We start from the raw sequence: 19,527 nt of genomic DNA on the forward strand, positions 1-19,527 counted from the left end.
GAAAGTCACATAAATTAATTAATTTATTTAAGTGGCGATTGGTTTTGGCGTTATCACATGTTATAGACAGCCTGTTGAGTTCACCTGATAATACAAAACGGTAATGAGATACACACATATATATATATATATACACACACACACATATATATATACACACATATATATATATATATACATATATACTTTACACATGTATTCGTACGTACCAGTTTTAAAAACACAGTGACAAATATCTACACACACACACACACACACACAAAACACGAGTAAAACTCTACATACAGGATACGAACTAGTAATTGTGAGATTCTCCGCGCGTTCTCTCTCACTCTCTTTCTATGTACAAATTATTTAATATAAATAAACAAGTTTCTATTTGTAATATACAAAAATTAATAAAATCCAGAAGCGCGGTGTTCTCGGCGGATAGCACAAAGACCTTAATCCCTCCCTCGATATGAGGAGGTTTCTGTCATGAAAATGCTGTGTACATACATAACTAATACACGCACGGCCGTGCAATGACACGCTCGTGTATGCGCGGGCATATATTCTGCAAAATAAATAGCCGCTTGAAGGTGCACGCCGCTTGCACCGATTAATCTACTTGCGTGCGTCTGATCCATCTCCCAGATGATGCTGCTGACGACCGGTGCAATTACGTCGGTGCGCGAGCGCGCGGGGAAAGAGAGGAAGAGTATACGCGATGCGTAAATAAGCGTAAAGACTAAAGCCTCCTCTTCGGGTTCGGCGAACTCTAATACTTCTCGAGCCGGCTAACACCCGACGTATATAGCATAGCGCACAATAAGGCTCTTAATACTAAGATATATCGCCGGGCGCGGATGGAAGCAGAAGGAAGCCGTTTATTTTGATTGCGATGCAAGAGACGTGGCGAGCGTGTCTTTCTGTGTCGCTTTACGACTTTTCGCGTGGTTTCCACAGATACTCGCAAAGTTTTCAAAACAACCGGCTCCGCGAGATCGGTCGAACACGATTCGCGTCGAACACGATCTCGCACGTCTGTCTCGCAATTGCGCGTCCGCGTAAGTTTATATCTCGCAGGATCAGACTTTATTTATGTACATATACTTAAGTGTGAAATAAGAAAAAGTGTGTCATCTCGGAAGAAAAGGTGACAATTGAATTCGCACGCATTTCGGTTGAATTCAAGGAGCGCGCGCGAAGAAGACGCGCACCGTCGAGCGATAAACACCAAAAATTGCTGATGACTCGCGTCACTCGGTCTCTCACGCAGGCGGCAATGTGTTCAAAAATAAAAGGCGACGTATTTTCGAACACTACCTAAGAATTGTTGACAAGCCGCGCAAATACGCCAGGGGGGCTCGCAGAATCGCGCAGCGATGAAAATATACACAAACAGCAAAATCGCCCTCTCATCCGGCCACGTCATTTATTTCGTTATTGTCTTGATCGCGCGAAGGCGCAGTCTATCGGTGAGTCTGTACCACGCGCACAAACGCAGAATCAATTCACGCAGTCTCTCGCATCGTTCGTGATTTTCATCTCTCACGACATCGATCTTCGGAGGAACCAGTTCTCTCGCGATCACGACAATTCCGCGCAATGTCGCGAGGCCCATCGCGATTCAACATTCTTCCGTGGACGTGCTGGAGATCTGCGTGCTGGCGCCGCTGGAGAAACTACTTCTGCAGGTCTCGACCGCGAGCGCGGTGTCCGGTACTTGCACGAACTGCACCTTCTCCTTGGGCCACCTGTTTCTGCCGTACACGCAGTTGAAAATGTTGTACCGATGATCCATCTCCAAATGACTCAGAGTGTTGCTGTGCCGTCGCTTCAGAACCTTCTTCGCCATCAGACTGCGATTGTTCTTGTACGAGAGCTCGCGATGAAAGCAGAAGAACTTGCGCAACTCCCGTTTCACTCGTCTAGATCGATAACCGAAGAGCAACGGGCTCGCGTAAGCGGCCAGAATCAGAAAGCTCAGCGCGAGCACGTCGTATTCGTGCGGGAACTCATAGTCCGAGCACTGCGGTAGATTTTTGATCACACTCAGCAGAACATACGGCGACCAGCAGATGAGACCCATCACAATCACCAGCGCGCTCACTCTGGCCGCTCGAGTCTCCTCGCGATATCTAAACAACGAGCCGTTGCTAATTCTGTGCTTCAGCGAATTGATGTAGCTGCACGTGCTGCGAGTGCTGGCTACCCGATGCAGACCCGGCTTGCCAGGCGGCGCCGGCGTGATCGTCACTATCGGTGTTAGCAGGCAGGACGAGGGTTCTAAATTGTTGTTTCCAATATTCTCCGCATTCTTCACGATCGTGTGCAATTCTCCGTTGCCGTCCGAAATGCCGGATCTCGACAAACGTCGGCCGGGTCTCCTCGATCTTTTGTTCTCCAAATTACCACTGGAATTCGGAACTTCATTCTGTATTTGTTCTCGCTCTGTCGTTTTAACTGCGACAGAATTTTCCTCTTCGTCAACAGAACGAGTCGTCATCTCGGAAGTATTTTTTAATTTTGAACTTTCCGCGTCTTCGCACGTTTTTTCCGTCGTCTTGCAAACGGCAAGTGACAAGAGATAGTCGGAAGATCTTCGGTCGGTGATCTTACCAGTGGTTCTAGTAGGAACTTTCAAGGAATCGAAGTAACCGTAGCGTTGCTCGTCCTCAGACTCGGAATCGCTCGTGTCTCCGGCGATCCATCTGGAAGACTCTGCCGGTTGATCTATTAGATCGTGCGAGGACGATCGTCTTTGGTCCGATCTTAGATCGTGCATCTGGCTCGTGAGATCATTATAAGACGAAACTCTATGATCGTCCTCGAGAAGCTCGGTCTTGAGTTCCTCCGCCTCGGTCAAAGTGTTATCGTCTTGTTCGTTTGAAGGTAAGACTTCCATCGGTTGCAAACCGACCGTGAAGACAACTCCCGACAAGATCTTCTCGTCGTTCGGTCCCGATTGCGGAACGTCCGAAACCGACGAGAAGGATCTTCGTCGCGACGTCTGATTGGCCGAGTGCGTCGTCTCGCTGGTCTCGTCGATGGACGAGAGACTCGAGATCTTGGGTATTCTGCGAAATTCCTCGGAAAACCCATCGGGAGGAGTGGACTGTTGTTGCTGCGATCTCGCGCAACCGTACGACGAATCCTCGCAGAAACTGGCCGACGAAAGAATCGGTCGCGAACCGGTCCTGCGAGTTCTCTGCGAGTTTCGGTGCGCGGCCGAATATATTCTGATGTAGATCCAACAGATTCCAGCGAACGGGAGCAGATACGCTAGCACGCTATGCACCACTACATAAATGAGTCCGTAAATGACCGAGTTGTTCGTCAAAGAGCGAAAAATCACAGTTGAGTTCTCGTAGAGACCAATGCTACGATCGATTTTGATCGACTCCATTGTCTTGAATAACGTAGTCGTCTCAGCATCCATTTCTTCTTCCTTCGTCTCGTTGCCGAAGAGCGAGAACGCCGAGTCAAACGAAGAGACGTCCGACGTCGTCGTGTTCAGCACGATCTGTTCGCGAAAGGACGAATTGTCCAGAAACAATGACGCCGTTCTGCAGGACAGCCAAAGACTGCGCGGATTCGGATTCAATGCGGCGATAAGACTGAACGCAGCCGAAACCAGCCAGACGGATACAATCAGCACGGCCGATTTGAGCTTGTCGACCCGGGTCCGATAACGAAGCGGATCGACCACAGCGAAGTATTGGTCAATGGCGATAAGCAGAACCGAGAGTATCGACGATGTCGTTACGAGCGCCGTGGCACCTTCCGATATCGCGCATATGTTGCTGACGGTCGACGTGGATGTTGTTGACGTCGAGCCGAGCGAGGACGCGGCATTGTCTAGCGCCGACGCGGACATCGTCACCGTGTCGCCTATCGCTGGACCGTCCATCATCAGCAGGGGATTCAGCACGGCGCAAGTAAGTAAATTCGAGACGGTTAGGTTCATCACGAATCTGAAAATTGAGATAAAAAAAAAATCACCTTAAATTAACACGTGGATTTATTTTAGAACTCATTATGTTGGTTTTCAATTGCAAATGATGCGAATGATAAATGACTTACGTACATAAACCCAAATTCATTAAAATAAATTTAAATAAGAAACAATGAGATAAAGAAGAGAAAGAGGATAAGGTACTATTTTATTTTGCCATGCCTATATTTATCTTCTTCATGTTGCACGTGCCAATCTTGAATTATAATACGACTTTTACGTCACTTTTTGCTAGAAACGAAGTATATTGCTAACTCGTTTCTGGCAAAAAGTATAAACCACAAGGGATATAGAAAACCTCTAGAAGCTAATATATAATTAAAAGAAGAAAAAAAAACAACAAAATTACTTTGTAAATTACACCAGCGGCATATTAATATCTTCTCTTTGTCGTGTGTGATTACAAATTTTTTTATTTATGAAAAAAGCGACCATCAGTACCGCGAATTATCCGCACAAAACAACATTTTATATAAGTTTTCATCAGATGTTTCTTTGTACGTCACGTGAAAAATTGTAGACGTTCCAGTATACGTCTAATGGACGTTTTGTCTGTGTGAGTATATATATCAAATTGTTCGCGCAACGCTTTTACTTCTCGCTGATTGTCTTCGCGATTTTCGTTGACGTAACAAATTTGCCCGAAGAACGTCGATATTTAAAGGACGCGCAGTGTTCCGTTTCACTTTGGTCGCTGTCGACAAATTGACGGATGGATCCACTCAACCGTGAAAATTGCTTCGACGCTGCGCCTCTCATTTAAGTCTAAATTTAAAACGTCGCGTTTCGCGCGATTTTGCAAAACGTCGAACGAATCAGAATAATTAGTAAAATTGATTTTTTTTTTATTTTTTTTTATTTTAGCGGCTTGGCAAAAAGAACCGTTTGGAATACACTATTAAAACGAGATATTTCTCTTCCCAAAATATACGAAAGTTTATTATTACACCATGGTGCAACACAGTTTTGCCAAAGTTTGATACTCGGCGCGTAATTGATTTCCTGGCTCAGCAGGTGGAAGTCTACGTAATAACAACAATGATAAACCCAGTCCTTGTGGCACGGGGTCTATTAATACAACTGCTAATATCAACGGCAAGTGTTTGCCTGCGCGCAAGATAGTTGCGCGGTCTAATTAATTTTCAAACACTGCGAACAAAGTGTATCTCCGATATTGCATTTGTCTCCGAACGCAAAAGAATGTTATTTGCAATTCTATACAACATTAGCATAAAACAATATAACATAATAATACAGTGTAAAAAAAAATATAGTTATAGATTTAAATAAAATATGTCCGCGGCATTTTATTCGCGTTATTTTATTATATAAACGATCTGCTACCTTCGCTAATATGACGATCGTTCTTTTGCTTTTACACATGTGCTGCGATTATTTTTATATTATCTACAAATAAGCTTTGAGTCAGTTTAGCTATAAGTTCTAATGGAAACCGCGCGAAGGATGCAGCTACGTCGCCCACAACAACAAGACGAAATCATACATTGAAATATTTAAACTGGCAGTGTCCCACGAGGAACACGAGACGCGAGCGATCTATAGAAACGAGACTTCAAACGCGATTTTGTTTACGAGCACGATGGAAAATGTGCATATGTGTGAATCCGCGGAAGGACACGCATAGGACGTGTGCGCTCGAACAGAAATAATTTTCCTGCTGCCAAAGTTCTTAGCGAGTGACAACTTTCACAATTTTGGCAGAACCATAATTTCATGCGCACAACGTGACATTTAAAATAATAATATATTTGTAATCTAGAAAAATACAAATAATAATAATCTAGAAACGCGCGTTATTAAATCCCTGTATAATTAAAAATTGTAAATTATTTCAATTTTAATTAAGTTTTATTAAATGTATCTTTTTTTTAATCGATCAAACGATATATGAAATTTTTTAAAATATTCTTAAAATATATTTGTTTCTATTTTTTGTGCCAAGTTGCGGATGTATGAAATGGATCGCGAGTAATCATTTTGCGTATAAATTTTCAACCGTCGCAATATTTATCGCGTTATTTCGTATTTTCATCATCGCGCGTTACTTCATTTTTCGCACGCGTTGTGTATTTCGTTTTGTTTTATTAATAACAATCTGGAGCCTTGCAAAGGCTCAATAAGGTGTTGACTCAGTATTTCGGCGAAAACAAAAATGCAAACGTTGTCAATGTATAAGAGATCGTTAACCTTGGCACGAGCGCAACACGCGCACGACACAAACGACATGCTTAAATATTATTTACTGCCATGGCGTCTCAATGAATATTACGCGAATCTGACAACGCGCAAATATATTGTTATTATTCCCACTCGTCATCGTGGCGCGTGCGTTTTATTTCCGCTTTGGCACCAACCGACGAGTTCTGCAATAGATTGCGAACGTGTGTGTGTCTGTCCTCTCTCATATATGTATATATATATATATATATCTTGTAGCTGTAACCAAACCAACGTTCGCAAGAAAGCTCGCGTGCGTCAACGGGTCGACGTTAACGAATTTCGAAAATTTCATTTTACTCGTTTCAAGACCGACGTCGTGATGCTTGGCGTCGTGATTAGCGGAGCATAACGATAAGCGGTGCGATAACGCGACCCTACGTTTGTAACTACATGCGTCAACGACATTGTTTATCTATTACTCCTTTTCCTGTCGCACGCACGAGAAACGTCACATACAAAATCTTTTTGACGCTTGCTATATCCCGCTACTATCAAACATAAAATGAGGGAAAATCTAAAAAAAAAAAAAGGGATGTACCATGTTGAACTCGATTTCACGAAATTATAAAATGATTTTAAGAAATTGTAAAATGTGGCAAAAAAAAACTAAAGAGGGAGATGTGACATGTTTCTTTCAAAAGTCTGTCTCGACCGCGCTGTCTCGAAACACGGTTCACTAACCTGTTGGAAATAGTGCGCAGACCCGGCCGCACGAGAAACGCGAGCAAAAGAGTCGCATTGAGGAGGAAACAGCCGAAGAACACGAGGCTCCAGGCCGCGATTGCCGGATCGTTCCACCATCTTTCCAGACCTCCCAGATCCGCAACCGGTCCTCCTCCAATGATGCCCGACGCAGCTCCATCCATTCATAAATTATAAGAGTTATGAACCTGCAACACACAGAACGCAAAGCGTTTTTTGGTTTACAGTTGCATTCGCCAAATTTTTATCAGAATTATGAATTTGTTAATTAAGATTTTTTTTAGACAAATATTTTTTTTTAAATATCAATTTTAAAAGATAAATTAGATTCAACTCGTTCATAATCGAATTCTCTCTCAGAGATAATTGCGCAAGATGTTGCTCCGTTCAACTCCTCAATTGCGACTTGAATTATTTTCTCGAGAACCGCATGCCGGAATTGCATCCTCAAAATAGGTCAATTTATGTTTGTTGCGAGGAAATGGCGCGACCTCAATGCGGTCTAAGGAGTTCCCGTCGACATTTATATTTTTAGACGGGTTTCCCCGTACGTATGATGCTGTAAAAATACATCTACATGGTGCACACGCAGCACACGTTTGCCCAATTATTCGCGTACCCAAGAGTATATTCGTGATTGTGGCCGAAACCATCACACACCGGTGTCTTTTTACAATTCAAAAAAAAAAAAAAGAGGAAACGAGTGCACGTGACTCGAAAAAACGTCTCGTGTATTTTGCGTGAAGAGGCGATCTTTCGAAAGTTTTGACGATCTCGCATATAGCAGATTTGCTCTCCGTGGTCTGAATAAATATAGCTTGAATAATAAAGGAGAAGCGCACTGACTGAAAGGCTATACGGCTAATGTAATGAAAACGCCTCCCGAAAATAGCGTGGCGTGTGTATGTGTTTCTCGGTAAGATAATTTCTTCTTCTTTCTCGCGAGACATTACACGTTGCGCGCCTTTCCATTGAAAATGATAAAACAAGATTAGCCTCGAGAGATCCAGATGAGTTTTTTTTTTTTTATTCACGCATAATGCGAATACAATATTTGAGACGAAGAAAGCTGGTTTTATTCGCCTCCGTGACACGCGAGGTGGCAGAAGCAAACAGCTCAAAGATCATATGTAATGAGTTTCGACAACAAGACGCCTTCTCTCCGTCATTGACGTCAAATAATATGTTATTCGATTAATACATTATCGGTCGGTCCTTTTTTCTTCGCGCATTCACGCCATTGTCGTTATTTTAATGATCTGAATCGCGATTGTGTCAATAATCTTTGTGACGTGGGTATTTCTTCACGTATCTGTTGACTTCACATGAAAAGTTTCATTTTTTTAAAAGTTTATTTTCAAGGTGCTCGTTTTTTAGCTGGCCCGAGTAATTTTCAACGAGATATCAAGATTCTTTTCAAATATCACATTGTCTTCAAATTCGCAAGTGATCATCGGATGAGCGCAATAGCTTTCTTCGTGGATTTCGTTGTGGAAAAATAAATCGAGTAATTTCATTAAAACGATTTATTTATTCTACCAGGTGCATCAGCAGAAAACAACAGAGATTACTTGTTAGAATTAATGCAAATTTTTAATAAAATAATTGGGTCCAATTTTTCTATCGCAAGTTTTTCCCTCAAAACTTTTGCACTCACCCATTATAATTTTCGGTAGAATTTTATTTAACCATTTGAAAATGCATAGTCGTTGCAGTCGGAGTAAGAACGGTTTTTTTCGTTAATTTTCAAAAAATTCCACGCGAGTGAAATTTTGCAACGACGTTACTCGTTATATCGTTCATTTTCGTGAAACACGCGATTGCAAGTTTACATCCTATGATGTCACTATTATTTTTGTCTTGTAAGAGAAAGCAATGAAAACGGAACGGTCTACATAACAGAATTTGCGCAATGTGAATAGCTTCAAAATTTCTGAGCACGATGTCTTTTCATGATAAAGAACAACAGAATGAGAGAAGAGATCCAGCGGGAAACCGGTCCGCGCTACATCAGTAGTGCAGCAATCGACCTTGATTGTCGCGGGAAGATTTGGCGAAGATTCAAACTTCGGCTGGTGGAGAACGTTTCGCGGAGACATCAATCAGCGCGATTCGCGCACAAACGGACAGTCGTTTATTTCCGTTTGATGAAACTTCTCGGGGGCAGAAAGTGTCACTTAAAACACCTCGCTATATCGACGCGACGTAAATCCCGAGCGAACGTCGAACGATTAATTATCGTCTGGTGTCGTGTGTTATCACGCGTGTCACGAACTTGAGCTTGCGACAAGGCAAACGTGTCAGTGGAAATAAACAGACCCTCCCCGAATTATTGTATATACGGAGGAGCGATAACGCGACGGCTGAATCGGACAAACATTTCGCGTATATACGGACGCTCGTTGTCATTGCGCAAATAAATGCGCACTATAAGTGCGCAGTCCGATCTCTCGACTTGCTCTTTTATTTCCTCGTCTATTTCAGACTCCTCTGATATTTTTTTTCTTCGCACATAAAGCGGAAGTCTGCTTGGTATACAAGCGGTATCACATGTATTTTTTATAACCGGCGCGATCGAGTGTCATCGAGCGAAATCGTGTACCTCGCGATGTATCTCGCAGTAAAAATCTTCCATTATAGATCTCGCGAGTGTGTTGTAGGATATTACGAAAGAGCTTGAGAGAGAAAAGGCGTCTATATATTCTCACGTCACTATCCGTTTCGATGATATAACAACAAAAGTTGCAGCGTTATTAGCGATGTCTCTCTTGTGTTGCACATAATCTAGTTTTCTAATCTTCAATTACACCTCTAATGAACAATGAACTTTTCTCTCTAAATTTTCCCCATTGTCTTTCTCTCTCTTTTTTATTCACATCTTATGTACAAATTTAATTCTTAACATTTAATTATCACATCTCGATCCTCTTTGAATTTTTTTTTATCGCATCAGATGTGTTATATTTTTTGCCGATTCCGATTATTGGTATCCAACCGGAAGACAAGTCGCCGACGACTTGCGGTATGCGTGACCGATTCGGCGTCACGTTGGTGCTGTTGCTATAAAAGGCTGACACACGCGTGCCGGTTATGCGAATTTGCTGCGTAATGCACACACCGTCTCTCATAACGGCGCTATTTTCGCGCACATGACTCGATAAAGAACAAAATCGTTTCCGCGCGAACAAGTGCGAACAATGTCGGGTGGCCAACCATTGTGCCGTCGTTCGCCGGGAATAGAACGCGAAAATCTAAACACCGCATATAAGCCATGCTCGTTATTCGCTTGTCGCCGATTGCATACGCGTGATAACAACAAAACTCGCTCGGCAGCGAATCCGAAGCAGATGTCATTGTCATTCCTGGGAGCGTGTCACTCACGTGAGCCGAAGTCGACGTGAACCGCAACATGTCGGACCACGTGCGATGCGGGTGCACGGAAATACAAGTATCGGAAAAAAAATTGATCGTATTACCGATCGGTCGGTATACGCCTCTGTGTACAGTCGGTTTTGATAAGATTCGGATTCAATCGAATGTTTCAAATGCGCATTAGCGCGACGCGTTTGCTTTGTTCGAGAGAAGCAACAGATGTGCGACTTATTATGTTTGTCTTTAATATATTTGTCATTAAAAAATAATTTGTTATTATATTTTTTTGTCAATCTTATTGTTGTTACTGAACATTAAGTCTGTTGTAGACAGATAGATATCTAAAACGCGAAAAATTATTGTCGGAGGATCTCTGATATTTCGCAAGTTTGTGTCAGAAATTGCATTAACAAACATTGGATAGAGATTATTAATTACTTACCGAATGTGTGAAAAATCAGCGGACGATGATTTCGATGGTTCAAGGGTAACACATGATGCCGATCGCAGCTACTCTCTTCACATCATCTCCTCACGTACCACACTTGAAAACCTTGAAGATAAAAGAGAGACACGTGTTATTCTTTCTGTGTGTTGTGTGTGCGAAAGAGTATTTTCACAAGAGTATTATTTCTTATCGAGACTACACGCTGGACAGCGCGAAACAAAACACGATTATAAATTCAAAATAAACTCTTTCCGCGTAGAATATTTTATCTTTATCTGACACTTGACCAGATAAAAAACGATGGATTTATAAAATCACTCATGCAATTCGCGTGTGCTCGAACGCACAAACAGTTCCCACAGATTTCCGACGAAATTTTTCCACGATTCTTTATTTTCATTTAAGTAGTCCATAATTTTATTTCAATTAAATGCAGTTACGAGTCGTATAATCGCGAAACAAGGCGGTCGAGATAAAAGATTATAAATTTAGATCTATTTCGAATTAGAAATCAGAAGTGTTATTGTATAATGCAACCGCGAAATCGTTCTCGCGATTCACGGCTCTGTTCTTGGTTCTCGGAATTGCACACGTTCTCTCCGAGAATGCTTATCGGATCTGTTTTTTTTTTTTTTTTTCACAATGGCGCGCGATAAGTTCACAGATGCATCCGCAAAAAAACAAGTGTTTTCTTTTCCGCAAACTCAAATATTAATTACCATGATAAGCGATATTTTATCGAAAGAGACGTGTATGTTTCATCGATACCCTCTTTAAAACTCTTCAGACGCCACTTTGAAGCGGCGATCGATTAGCAAGGATCGATTAATTCTTTATTATCGTCAAGTGACTTCATCGGTGTCGTATATGTGTATATACGCGCTTTTCGTCGCTGCGCGATCTCTGTTCAAGGTAAATTTCAAAGAAAAGTTCAGCAAAAAAAAAAAAATGCGGAGAACTACTCAAGAAAATTGCACGTGATGTCGCGCGTGGCGAGTTTCCGAATAAAAACATATCTGACGATATATAAAAAGCTAAATATAAATTGCAAAACCCGAAGGAGAAACGATTTCAATATATATAAAGTTTCTCTCATATATATATTATATTATTATTCAGAAACAAAAATCACTCTCGGGGAAAATATTCTCGAGAACGTGCATACCAAAATCCTTACACACGCTATTTGCGGTATTATCCCGCTGCTTGTGTGTCGACGCACATGCATCAGCCACTTCTATAAAAGCCGGAAGATGGAAAGAAAACAAACTATTCTCGCGCGAGAACAGCAATATCGCGAGAACGAACGCGCTCCCGCCAAATCGCGCGCCGCTTTTTATTGCCCCGAAACGCGTTTTACTCACCGTCGAGTAAATCACAAAACTTCATTGGTAAACAAAGTTACTCCTAAAGTAGCGTTTATTTTCGCGCGAAAGTTTTACAAGGACGCGCACTTTCTAGCGCAAGGATTTTCCGCGAAAAAAAAAAATCACTTTGATCGACAACGGGAAATTAATTTCACGGAAAGAGAAAGAGAGAGAGAGAAGAGTGACGCGTTGGAGATTGTGTTAAACGCGACGGAAGGACGACAAGTGTATCGGATGTTTCGCAAGAGAGTCGACACCGGCACCATGAGCAAACAACTGGCGGGACTTCGCCATTGACGAAATGTTTAAAATCGCTCGTGTAGGATAAAAAGCGAAGAGGGGAAAGGGAAATATGTGTCTGTCTATATTTAGAGCTAATGTTAGTACACGCGTGTATCGTACAATCGCCTGAGCTAATTTTTGTATCTTATCAAACGCGGATAAAGCGTTCTCGGAATCTTATTGCAACGCAAATCTCGAGAGATTATGCACGTTGCACGATTGTTGTTCGAGAAATTTTATCGGAGGAGTATAAAAAAAAAAAAAATATCCGAGAACACACAGACAAGTGTATGTTAAAGAGAACACCGAGATTCACCGAGATCGAGACGAGCGTTGTGTAAATTTACTACGTAAAAGTGTCCTCGACCCCCAAGTCGCAGACGTGACAAAGATTATACCGAGTATTAATGTCAGTCTGTTGCGCATCTTTGTAATTGTTTTTTTTTTTCTCCAACTGCATCAATTTCATTAACAAACCAACGCTGGCGCATCTTTTGTGCACGTGAAGCTGACGTTCGCGCGTCTTTTCCGCTTAAGAGCATCTAATGCGACGACGGTTCGTAATTAAAATTGATTAATTCACCGCCTCGGTCGCGAACAACAATCGCCTCCTTTTTCCCTCCCTTCGATCCCCTTGTATATTATCGTCGTATATTACCCGCATGTTCTCTCGGTACACTTCCGTGTATTACGTCGGGTAGGGAAAAAAAAAATTTACGACGCGAATCTCGCTCTCGCGGGGATCCCCCCCTGAGACGTGCATATATTACTTCGAATTCGCGTCGCTATAGGGACAAAAAAAAAAAAAAAAAAAAAAAACCAGAACTGTCCCGTCTGTCATCGCGGGAACGCGCGCACATACACATACGTATAATACGCCCGCACGTAAAACCGGTCGGAGGATTTACGAGTCCTCGCGGGAAACCGGAGTGTCGGCCGATACGCTTCGAGTAATTTCATTTCCTCGTTCGAGATGTTCCATTTCACGGTCGCCGTGATGTTTACACTTTTCTCTTCGCGTGGTTTTTTTTTTTTTTTGTTTTTTTTTTATTACGAAATTTTATTCTCTCCGCCGTGACGACGTTGCGTGTATCGCTACGAGATACACCGTCAAAAATACATTAATTTTTTTAAATCAATGAGAATTTGTTTCACTACAAACGCGAGTTTAACATAAATTATGACAACCACGTTGTTATCGATGTATCGATGATTTTTTGATGAACTCTCTCGATATCGATGAGTTATTGCCGATTCGCAGCCGTTGATTAATTCGCTAGTGATAGCCGTGAAGCAAATGTTTATGTACGACATTGCTTGCTATTACTTCGTGTTAATCTTCTTTTCAGCCTCGTTATTCACATCGACGGACAGTATCTGCACGTCGCGCGTGAGTAACACACACGGTGTTGTTTATAAAAAAAAAAAACTCCGAGCTACACTATCGTGTCTCCTACTTGCTGATTATTCCATTAAGATAATTATACGCGATTAATAGCAATAAAGTCCTTCTAATGCGTATGTAAACCGCGACACATGTGTCACAGTTCGCACTAGTAGCATCCGTTTCGATAAAAAAAAGTTACATTATTGTAGATTATCTCAGAACTCTTTGCCTCTTGAGAATTTTTTATTAATTCCATTTAACAATATCTCCTTTAACGAACCGATTATTTTTCTTGCAAAGCGTGAGACGCAAAAATTTTCGGAAAATTTATAGCTTTAGAATTTTGGAATAATTTTACGGACCTTTTTTCGTTTCTTCACGCTTTAACGGTATCGTCGAGAAAGTGTGCCAGTTCTTGAAACATTTATTGTGCGTCGAATCTAGCAAACAAAGAAAGCTACGAAGAAGAAAAAAGAGAGAGAGAGAGAGAGAGAGAAAAAAAAAAGAACTGGTTTAAATATCGAGTTCAAATATTTTAACAGTTAAATCTGGCATTATTCATGTTTCTTCTCTTCTCTAATAATGATTGACGATATTCTGAAAAAGTATGGCAGATAATTCTAGATCATTCTTGTGTAACGAAAAAGGACTAGGTACGCAAGAACGAATATAGCCGCCGTTCTACGCGAATTTTTAACATCGATGTAGTTATGACGTATCATTGACCGGCTTGTCTCTCTCTCTCTTCTCGTTCTCTCTCGAATATTCGCTTTCAAAGCGATATATATTCCGCGAAACATCATTCGCTTCTACGTCTGATATCAAAGTTCTCACCGTGTCTCAAGCAAAGTGTTTCACGGGAAACTCACTTGACTTGCGGTTCTATTTGCTTATATATTCTCGCCTAAGTTCGTCCGTAGACGCGCTCTCGAGAGCGCGTCTGATAAAAGAAATGATGCAATGACTTCTTTGAATTTGTCGAGTAATTCTGTCTAAAATTCCGAAGCGCAGGTGCGTAAAAAAAATCCAATCTGCTCGAAAAAAAAAAAGACGGCAACGCCATGACAGCGTCCGCAGGGAATCTGCGACTACTCGCAGGCGCTTTTGTTGCCAGTTAGAATGCAATTTGTGCACCTGACAGACGTGAGTCCGTTTTCTCACGAGATTCGTCGCAGTTCCTGGAAGAGGAAGAAAAAAAAAAAAAGATTCCCATGTCCCACACCGTAACTATGTATACTGTTATAAGCAGCGACGGAAATCCATACGCGCCGGTTTCCTTCGCCACGCGCGCATTAAAATCTTCCCGTTACAAACGAATAGACTTTATTCTTTCTTCGAGCGTTTCGTAACACAGTAGCGCTTTTACACGGTGCGCTTTAAAAAAAAAAACCCTCACAATTAGCGAATTCCAGATATCGACAGAGAGACGGGAGCTTATTTTTCACACATTCTCGTTAGCACCTTGGACGTTGGCTCGCAGCCACTCGCGTGCGCGTGTCGCAACGCGCCGCCGATACGTCTGTCGGGAAAACGTTAAAGGTCGGCTTGAAAGAGAAATCTTATGAATTTTATCATTTTTTTTCAAGAAGGATACATTGAAATAACTTGTTTGTTTCTGTGGTAAGCATAAGGAGACTTTATCCGAGATGTTTATGTGTGTTAATGGTGTGCGAATTAATTGCTCGGACAAAATTAAATACATTTTGACCTTGCGCACAATTTTCGACGATATATATTCGTCCGGTTTCTTCTCCGTGTATATGCTTGTCTTTTTCTCTCTCTCTCTCTCTCTCTTGTACATTTTATTTTTATGTTCCATTGTCAGCTTCTGCGCTTATCCCTTTAGTCGTGCGCCGACAAGACCAAGGTCGACATTTTTTTAGTTCGGTGCGCCCTCCCGTCAACGAATCAGTGATCTTGAAATATCCGTTTCGACGCACTCTCGCCTACGTTGAATTTAGCGCCTTAAGATTCACAACGGCAAAATGCGCGAGCCGTTACTAATAAATAAAATAAAATAGTCGTCGGGATCGAACGCGCAAAGCGGAATGATTATGCGATGAAAGGCTATACGCGCAAGTCAACTTGATCTCCCGCGGAAAATTAAGATATACGGCAAGATGTTAATTCGAACGAAAAAGCGACATTTATATACATATATATGTATGCGCGTAAAATCGATCCGACTCGAGTTGCGATTAATTGCTTCGTGCGCGAGATTCGTCTCCGTATAATTAACTACATTTAAAGCGAAAGAGAGCGAGCGCGGAATCGTTCCACGCCATTTTTCCCGTTAAATCGCAATGACACACGTATGCCGACCGTGTCGTATCGTGCGAAAACATCTTACGAATCAAGGTTGTGAGCGCGTATAAATATATATCTACATAAGTGTCGAAGAGTCATCGGTAGATCGGTTTCGATAATTGTCGTTGCTTACTCACCTTTCGAGTATTTCAAAAGGTAACTCACGCAAAAATATTACATCTTCAAGTACCGGTGATAATTCTTGACACTCACGAATGAACGATAAGTCGACGAATGGATCTCGAAACGAGTTCTTCTTCGCGAGATCGAAGTCTGCGCGCGTCGAACGAGAGATCAAAGTTTGTTTTATTTTTTCGAGATCGAAATCTTCGATAACGAAGCTCAATGAACGATTTCGAATATTTTCAGTATTTTCGTATATTTTATCATATTTGTGTGTTTTATCGACGATACGATATATTGCAGATAAAACATTTGCGCGCGAAATCTGGTAATACCGATCGTTCGCGTGGTCTCATAATATAGTGAGATCTTTTTCTACATATAATATCTCGGAAACAAATTAAATAGAATTACGACGTCAGGATAATTCGAGGAATGTGTCGGACACACGTTTGCGAGGTCACGGAAGATAATTACTTATCGCGTTACATTACCATGTCACACAAAGAGTAAATTCGAATGTTAATTTCAGCGACCCGCTGCGAAATGCTCCAATAAACGTTCTAGCGTGCGACATTCCCATCCCGAGCCGTGTCCCGAATGATTTAGCACCGACCAAACGCGATGAGTCGCATTAATCACCGGTCGCTATAATTAGCCGGGTCTAAGCTCAATAAGCGGATTCGCGTGGTCTGTTGAACCCTCTATAATGTGTATTCTTCATCTTAGGTATCGTATCTCTAGCAACGCCCGTTTAAATTACGCATTCTTTCGTTAGCACGACAATATTGAGATATATTGATGACATAACGACGCAGACGTTATCCAGGTCTCGTTTCTTTGCACGTCGCGTCGATCGTTAAACACACAGCGTGTAAGAAAGCGCAAATCGCGGAAAAAGGAGCGGTCAGGGAAATTTATCGTGAAAAAGCGCGTATCTCCGTATTGCTCTCTTGAGTTGAATTTATTTAGATATGCGTCATCGCGTTTACACTTCGTACTATTCCGCGTTCCAAGGATCCGCTTTACTTCTACATACGTAATATATCTCGCGCAATATGTAATAATAATTCTTTCCGAGAGTCCAAAGTCTGAAAAATGCCGACAATATAATCGGAAAGGATGATCGAGAACAAAAAAAAAAACGCGCAATATATAATTCGAGGAAAAAGAAACGAAAGACGCATTGCGAAATATATAATATATAATGTGGGAAATCGAGTCGACCTAGGGCTCGCGCGTATCGAGTTTCAGATTATGTCTCGTTCGAAGTTTCGAACGTTTGTCGAGCGAAAAGATATATATCTCGCTTCTATCTAAGCAAGGTAATGTAAAAAAGCTTTTTCAAACACATTATCTTGTTAATTTACAATTTTAAGAAGCCGCCGACAATGTTTCCGCGTGTGTGTCGCGTCGTTGTAATGATGGTTTATCGAATAAACGGAGATGTTCCGAGTGTTGTTTGTTTTTGTAACAAAATGAATATATATTTCATCGTGTCAATATCTATTGACACGTGTAACAATTTCGTCCTTTTTGAAACAAAACTTGTTTATTTGTTTGCATATACTTCGTTTCTGCGAATATTGCATATTTGCTTATGAAAGACATGCGCGAGACGTAATTGTGTAAAGTAATGCGATTAAAAAAAAACATTTTTTTGCGTCGCTATTTGCAATGAATGCGAAATATGTATTTTTGCTCGACAATCCGGATTTCAACGACATGATGAATTTAGTTAATTTTATTTTCGAACATTGTCACGTTGCACGTCGTTCATCGCACATACATACCTTCCTTTTCGTGGCGATTGCATTATCCGGATCGTGCTTCGCCGTTCGTCTTTGCGAGGAGAAGTTCCTTAATCCAATGCAAATCGTGTAACGACTTTATACTGTCGCATCATGGAAAAATTATGCGCGGTTTATCGCATCGCAACACTCGCGGCGCAACGCAACTCGCGAGTTTTTCAACCGCGACCCTTCTCCGCTCGTTTAACGCGGCCTTTCGATCTCGCGTTACTGCCTTTCATTCATTTTTTTTTTCCCCGCAGCAGTTTACTGTTTATTAAAAGATTGAAATGTGATGCGGACGCAATATTCATTATCGCAATAAACGATTCTTTGAAATTTTTCGGAGTATCGTTACAAACAACAGCAATTCGAAAACACAAATGTCGACACGACGTCGTCAGGCGATATTTTTAATGTAACAAAGAAGATACCGTTATCTGCGCGCGTTAATGTTAACGGGATGTTGTAAAGTCTACTTGAATAACGTAATAAAAAGAGCAAATGTATTATAATTTAGATCAAAAGGTCTATTTCTCTCTCTCTCTCTCGCTTTGGAATTTACGTACGTTCTGAAATCGTGCGAACGATTTCCGCGATTTCGTCATCAATAACGACGATCATCGAAACGCGAGTCGCGATATCATTCAATGTTGGTGGCAACAGTAGGTGATCACGCTGGCACTGGCATTGCACCGGTTGTATTGTTACCGGCACGGATTTGCGCGTTCGTAATCATGGCACAGATCGGTCCGCGGCCCATCTGGCCTATGCGAACTGGGTTAAGGCGAATGAGAATCACTGCTGACCGGGTCAGATTTTTATCAGGCATTAACACTAACTGCACCCGACCGAGCAGCGGGGAATCGCGCGGACTTTAAGATAATCGCGTTAGAAAATGTGTGTGTGTGTGTGTTACGGTACTTTTCCAGACCTACACCTTCCCCTCGTCTCGAACGCTTGTAGCGCGAATCGGAGATAAATCGGATGCGTGATCGGGCGCCGATGAACCGCGCTTGTCAGACGTCGAGACCGCGATTTATTAATTGCGCGCGCGCCGGTTGATAACGGACACAGCTCGCTCGCGAGAATCAATGGATGTGTGAAAGATTGTGGAGTTTATGACTAAATGAAGACTCGCGTAGTGACGAAATTTCCTGTCAAAAGATTCGTTTGCATCAGCTTCTTAATACACGTCCGATATATACGTCGCAAAAGCAACGTCGAGACGATTAGAGACTAAAATGCGTCGTAATTCGCCGTGCACATTTTGCGAATAGGTAATTTATCAGAACTGCATGTTGTCACACTTTCACTTGCGAGAACTCTCGAGACTTTCTTACTTATCGCAGACACGATTATACGATTATACATTATACGGTAAAAATTTGTCAGGATTTGTTTGTTTTTGCTGCATTAACCAAATCGTAGAAAAACTTGTTTCGCGTAGTAAACAAATCCTTGATTCTGAAGATTCTTGATCTTTAGTTTCATGAATCATCGTTAAG

At 41.7% G+C, this 19,527-nt stretch overlaps 1 protein-coding gene across 2 annotated transcripts; it reads right to left on the reverse strand.

Annotated features, from left to right (window-relative positions):
- Positions 1 to 10: 10 nt before the first annotated feature.
- LOC109859954 lies at positions 11 to 18,631 on the reverse strand. Of its 2 annotated transcripts, XM_020438712.1 has the most exons (4): positions 18,023 to 18,631; positions 10,758 to 10,868; positions 6,923 to 7,131; positions 11 to 3,959 (listed from the first exon to the last, which is right to left on the reverse strand). In XM_020438712.1, the coding sequence occupies exons 3-4, from the start codon at positions 7,105 to 7,107 to the stop codon at positions 1,613 to 1,615; spliced, it is 2,532 nt and encodes an 843-aa protein (XP_020294301.1). In that variant the 5' UTR covers positions 7,108 to 7,131; positions 10,758 to 10,868; positions 18,023 to 18,631; the 3' UTR covers positions 11 to 1,612. The 2 variants fall into 2 exon arrangements, with proteins under 2 accessions (XP_020294301.1, XP_020294302.1); XM_020438713.1 differs by lacking the exon at positions 18,023 to 18,631 and having other exon boundaries at positions 10,758 to 10,949.
- Positions 18,632 to 19,527: the final 896 nt, after the last annotated feature.

Source organism: Pseudomyrmex gracilis, unplaced genomic scaffold (assembly GCF_002006095.1).
Source record: "Pseudomyrmex gracilis isolate BER0280 unplaced genomic scaffold, ASM200609v1 scaffold_308, whole genome shotgun sequence".
In the NCBI taxonomy this organism is placed as follows: domain Eukaryota; kingdom Metazoa; phylum Arthropoda; class Insecta; order Hymenoptera; family Formicidae; genus Pseudomyrmex; species Pseudomyrmex gracilis.